Source organism: Carassius gibelio, chromosome A8, assembly GCF_023724105.1.
Source record: "Carassius gibelio isolate Cgi1373 ecotype wild population from Czech Republic chromosome A8, carGib1.2-hapl.c, whole genome shotgun sequence".
NCBI classification, from domain to species: Eukaryota; Metazoa; Chordata; class Actinopteri; order Cypriniformes; family Cyprinidae; genus Carassius; species Carassius gibelio.
Window position 1 is genome coordinate 26751612 of NC_068378.1, and position 5384 is coordinate 26756995.

The 5384-nt window shown below is 35.2% G+C and overlaps 2 protein-coding genes across 2 annotated transcripts in view; one reads left to right on the forward strand and one right to left on the reverse strand.

The window, feature by feature from the left end:
• The window catches only part of LOC128019079 (signal recognition particle 19 kDa protein), a 2723-nt gene extending 2296 nt beyond the window's left edge, over positions 1-427 (forward strand). Inside the window, exon 5 of the mRNA XM_052605072.1 lies at positions 1-427. This exon is cut by the window's left edge and continues 76 nt beyond it. Within this exon, the coding sequence (XP_052461032.1) occupies positions 1-55 (55 nt within the window). The 3' untranslated portion in view covers positions 56-427.
• Position 428: 1 nt separating this feature from the next.
• LOC128019080 (protein FAM240B-like) lies at positions 429-1821 on the reverse strand. The gene is made up of 2 exons (XM_052605073.1): positions 1653-1821; positions 429-571 (listed from the first exon to the last, which is right to left on the reverse strand). The coding sequence occupies exons 1-2, from the start codon at positions 1772-1774 to the stop codon at positions 478-480; spliced, it is 216 nt and encodes a 71-aa protein (XP_052461033.1). The 5' UTR covers positions 1775-1821; the 3' UTR covers positions 429-477.
• Between the last annotated feature and the right edge of the window lie 3563 nt (positions 1822-5384).

Below are 5384 nucleotides of genomic sequence, written 5' to 3' on the forward strand. Positions count from 1 at the left end.
GGCCGGATCGCAGCAGGGAGAAGGAGGGAAGAAAGGAAAGAAGAAGAAGAAGTAGACGACTGAAGATCGTCCGTCATCTGTTTGCAAAGCGGCTCAGTTTTACTTCCTCTTTGACGATCGGCTGATTTTAGTTTTTTATTATAAACACTCACTTTCATGAGCGGCGCGTCGTTCTTTAGTTTTTTTAATATTTGATGACCTCTAACACTTTGAACAGCGAGACAGAGGTGTTTCTGTTAATTAGTGATGATGGATTGTGTTTAAACGAGCGCTGACAGAGCTTGAAATACATGGGCGGCTCGTATGACAGGATCTTTCGACACGTCTGTGTGTCTGTCAGTGTGTTGTCCTCCAGCGCAGCTGTTCTCGCCTGCCCTCGCATGAATATTTCCATCTGAATGTGTGAAATAAAGAGAATGGAGCAGCAGTCAGTGACTCGTGTGTTTATTGAGCTCGGCTCATCTGTGTGTCGCACAGTTAGTTAGCCGTTGGATTTCCCCCGCGATTGTCTCCGAAATTCTTCAGATGTTTGGTCCGGTTCTCCATCCTTGTGAGCCACTCGTCACGCAGCCTGAAATCACAGTTCAACCCCATCACACACTGCTGTGGAGTCCATGCATGACACTCATGCTTTCAAAAGAAGTCTCTCCTGCTCACCGAGGCTGTATTCATTTAATTAAAAATAGAGTAAAAATGTGAAATAGTATTTCAATGTAAAACAGCTGGTTTCTAAGTGAAAATCTATTAAACTTGAATTTATTTCTGTGATACGCTGTTGAATTTTCACCATCATTACTTCATTCCATTCATCATTAAATCATTCTAATATGCTAGAACAGTTCTGATTACCGTATTTTTCGGACTATAAGTCGCACCTGAGTATAAGTCACATCAGTCCAAAAATATGAGTAAAAAAACATTTATAAGTTGCATTTATTTAGAACCAAGAGAAAACATTACCGTCTCCAGCCACAAGAGGGCGCTCTATGTCTTCAGTGTAGACTACAGGAGCACTGAGCAGCATAGAGCGCCCTCTAGCAGCTGGAGACGGTAATGTTTTCTCTTGGTTCATGTCAAATTAACTTTGATAAATAAGTCGCACCTGACTATAAGTTGCAGGACCAGCCAAACTATGAAAAAAAGTGCGACTTATAGTCCGGAAAATACGGGTATTAGAAATATTTTATGTGTATAATGCATTACATTTTAGTTTTAGGATTCAAAGACGAACAAAGTTCAAAAGAACAGCTTTTATATGAAAAATGGAAATCTTCTCCAACATTATGAATGTCTTCACTGTCATTTTTACTCAATTAGACGCATCCTTGATGAACAAAAGTAAACCTACAAAATGTATAAAATATTGCAGGGTTTTAATGAACGGTTAAGGTTAGATGCAAGCTTTAATAATTCTCTCAATTGTCTGTAACTTGAGTATAATTGACTTGTATTGAATGTATTTGCACACATGCCACCGTCTCAATACGGATTATTGAATCTGAGAGCCGTTACTCTGACAATCTTCTGTCCTCAGGACACGGGTATTAAATATCAGCTCACAGCGCATAATAATAATCATAACAAAACTATAGAATATACAGTGTGTGCAGTTTATCAAGAAAAGAGTTCAATATGACTTCTAAAGCTCTTACTTTAAGAGAGCGCTCCTCTTCCTCCTCTCTTCTTCGGCTTCGATCATATGAGTGTGAGTGTTGATCTTCTGCTCCCAGAAGGACTTGATGAAGAGTTTGTCATGAACCAGAGCAGAACTCATCTCCTGTGAAGCGAACGAACAAACGAATCAAACACCGGATCATCAGAGATCCAAACAAGCTTTATATTCACCTGTGTGTGTGTGTGTGAGCTAAAGATCAGATCTTCATCATCCAGACGCTCCGTGTGACTGAAGGATCATCATCAGCACCTCTCCTTTCAGCTGTTTTCTGTTGGGATGGGCGGCACCCATTCACTTCCAACACTCTCTCTCTCTCTCTCTCTCTCTCTCTCTCTCTCCTCACGGGCTGCTGGAAGCTTCTGCAATCAATGCTTGTTTTATTATTCAGAAACTTTGGTTTTGTTTTCCAGAACAAATATCTAAAGAGCTTTTGCTTGAAATGAGAAAAATGTCTACTAATGTGGTCAGAATTATAATCTTTTTGACCCCACTGGCAGATATTTGTTCTCGGTTTAGGCAAAAACTCACTTCATCCTGGTACTTTTTTCAGAAAACACGACTTTTATCTTTTGGGGTAACCAATTTAGGTTATAAAAGCATTGTGGGAACATCGTTTATAAATCTTAAAAAAAAAAACAAAAAAAAAAAACGTTTAATATATATATACTGTAACATTTATACATTTAACTAACAGAACCTTATGGTAAAGGTTTTTTTTTGTTGTTTTTTTTTAAAAAGGTTTAAATGTTATATTTTGGGTAAAAAAAAAAAAACTTATATATATATATATATATATATATTTTTTTTTTTTTTTTTACCCAAAATATAACATTTAAACCTTTAAAAAAAAAAAAAAAAAAAAAAACTTTACCATAAGGTTCTGTTAGTTAAATGTATAAATGTTACAGTGTTTATTAATCTTAGTCAATGTTAGTGCATTACTTAATATTAACAAGCACAAACTGTGATTTTAATAATGCATTAGTAAGTGTTTAAATTAATAAATGCTTGAAGTATTAAGCTCATGTTTACCAAAGTATGTTAACCTTATTGTGAAGTGTTACTAATTATTAAAATGTAGCTACAGTTTTCTTTTCATGAACATTATTTTAAAAAGTCACGATAACATTTCTTACAGCGTTCTACTAATTTTATTTTCATGCAGACTATAAAACTTTAACTGAACAGTATAACTTTAAAACTAACATGTTAGGTTATGCAATTTTGTTTTTCCAGTAAATGCATCTTGAGTTATAAACATTTAGATATGTGTACTGGAAGACAAGACAAAGATACTGAGGAACAAAATCATTTTTTTAAGAATAATGCAGCTTGAATCGTGTCCAAAGCAGCGGATGAAAGGGTGAACACATGCAAACACCTGCTGTTCACATGAACACACTGCTGCCTCCATTACATCATGTGTTTTTAAGGTGGAAAACATCTTGCATATGTTGTAAAGGACCATCACATCCAAAATAACCTCTCTAATCATCAAGTGACAGACACATTAAAACACATGTTCACAGAGAAACCGAAGGTGACATGTCTCACGTTCGTCAATGCACAGAAATCTCAAACCAGAATTAATTACTTCACACTTATATTTTTGTCAGTCTGAATGAATCTGCTGTGACTGTGGATTCTGTAACATGAAACCGATTCACGTATATGTTTACATGTGCATTAATTAGAGCAAACTAAACTTTAGCACACGCACAGCTCAGAACCAGAGTGAGGAAATAAATAAATAGGGAAATAAATTAGGTATTGCGACCTTTATCTCACAATGCTTTTTTTGCAACTGAGAGTTTATACTAAATTATGTCAGAATTGGGAGAATTGCAAGACATTGCAATGCAATTTTCCTTTATTTATTTGTTTTTTTTATTGGGTGATTGTGCTATTTTAGCAAATATCCATATCAAATTTTTTTCATGCTTTATTAATTCAATGCCACAAGAACATGAGGTATAAAAAATACAATTACATACATTTCAATAGTGATTTCAGAGCATATGTTTTCATTGCTTTTTCATATTCAGATGACAGTAAACATAGAGTACGCATCTTGTTTACGTAAAATGTATGGAAGCATAAAAATCATGCCACTGCGCATGTGTGCAATATATATATTTTTATTTAAAAAAATTATATTTATGCATTTGCATGCTTAATTTTTGCTGTTAATCAGAATATTTCATGCATGCATTCCAATGGTATTTAATTCAGATGTAGTGTTTATATGAAGGCTTTTCAGTGCATCCATCAGATTATGTATTTGTGTCAAAAATATGTTCCCATAAAGCTACGAAAAACTTATTTCTGAATGTTCAAAACATCCATAAATGTTTAACATTAAGGAGACATTCCATTTTATAATTTCATAAACATTGTGGGGAGATTAATTGTAATGTTTTTTATTGTTTTTATATTAAATGTTCTATGAATGATGTATAAATGTTTTTCTGGTAATGATTTGACAACCTCTAGCTAACAAAATATGTTTTAACGTTTCATTAAGTTATAAAAATTATATTTCTGAATGTAAAAAAACAAACAAACATCCAGTTCTTCAAATGTTTCTTCTTGGTGATACGAAGGTTAAAGGAACATGCAGATATTATGGGAATGCTGTTTTGAAACAAATAACTAAAATGTTTCAGAAATATAGTGCTCCGGGAACAATGTAAATAATGTTTCTGTGCTTACATTTTGAGATCATTATTAAAGGGACAGTTCACCCAAAAATGAAAATTACCTCATGATTTATTCACCCTTGAGTCATCTAGATGTATATGACTTTCTTCTTTCAGAATCGGAGATGAAAAATGTCCTCTTCCAAGCTTTATAATTTGGTATTTTTCAGTAGCCCAAAAGAAGTCCAATAAGTCCCATGCATCCATCATAAAAAGTGTCCCATGTGGCTCTGGGTGGTAAATAAAGACCTCCTGAAGCGAATCAATGCATTTGTGTAAGAAAAAAAAATATTTAAAACTTTAGAAACTTTAATAACTAGCATCCGCCGACTGTTGTACACGCTTTCATTCCGGCAACAGTTAGAGAGAATACTGCTTATAAAGGTTTTTCCCTTTTTAACTCTTGGAGGCGTGTGGGACACTTTTAATGATGGATTGATGCGGTTTATCGGATTTCTTTTGGGCTACTGAAAAATAACACCCATTCCCTGTCATTATAAAGTTTGGAAAAGGACATTATTCATCACCGATTGGATTCATCGAAGAAGAAAAGTCATATACTTCTAGGATGGTTTGAGGGTGAGTAAAACACGATGTGATTTTCATTTTTGGGTGAACTGTCCCTTTAAAAACCCGTTTGTTCTTAACCTCGAGAGAACCCACTCAGAACGTTCCCCGTTCCTGTGGATTAGAGAGTGTTTGGGACAGCGAAGGCCTCCGTCTGAGCTATTGTTCGCTCACATTACTCACATTAACACCTGCTCGCTTCCGTGCCCTTTTACACGAGGCCAAATGTATCTGGAGAATCTGGGTGTGATAGAAAGCCCATCACATGTGTTTGATTTGAAATCTTCTGAGCGTGATTTCTGCTGAGCTTGAGCTCTATTTTGGTCTCAGCAGTGTGTAATTATGATATAAGACACTAGCGCTGCTTAAGACATCAGTCACAGCTGCGAGGGCGGCCTGACTCATTGTTCTAAAATAAACTTTGCTGTATGCTTGTTTTCTGA

Excerpts from the sequence above, each read along its gene's own strand:
- LOC128019080 (XM_052605073.1), bottom strand. The coding sequence starts at position 1,774 with ATGAGTTCTGCTCTGGTTCATGACAAACTCTTCATCAAGTCCTTCTGG. Across the intron at positions 572-1,652 it reads AAGAGGAGCGCTCTCTTAAA|GCTGCGTGACGAGTGGCTCA; the intron begins GTAAGAGCTTTA and ends CTGTGATTTCAG.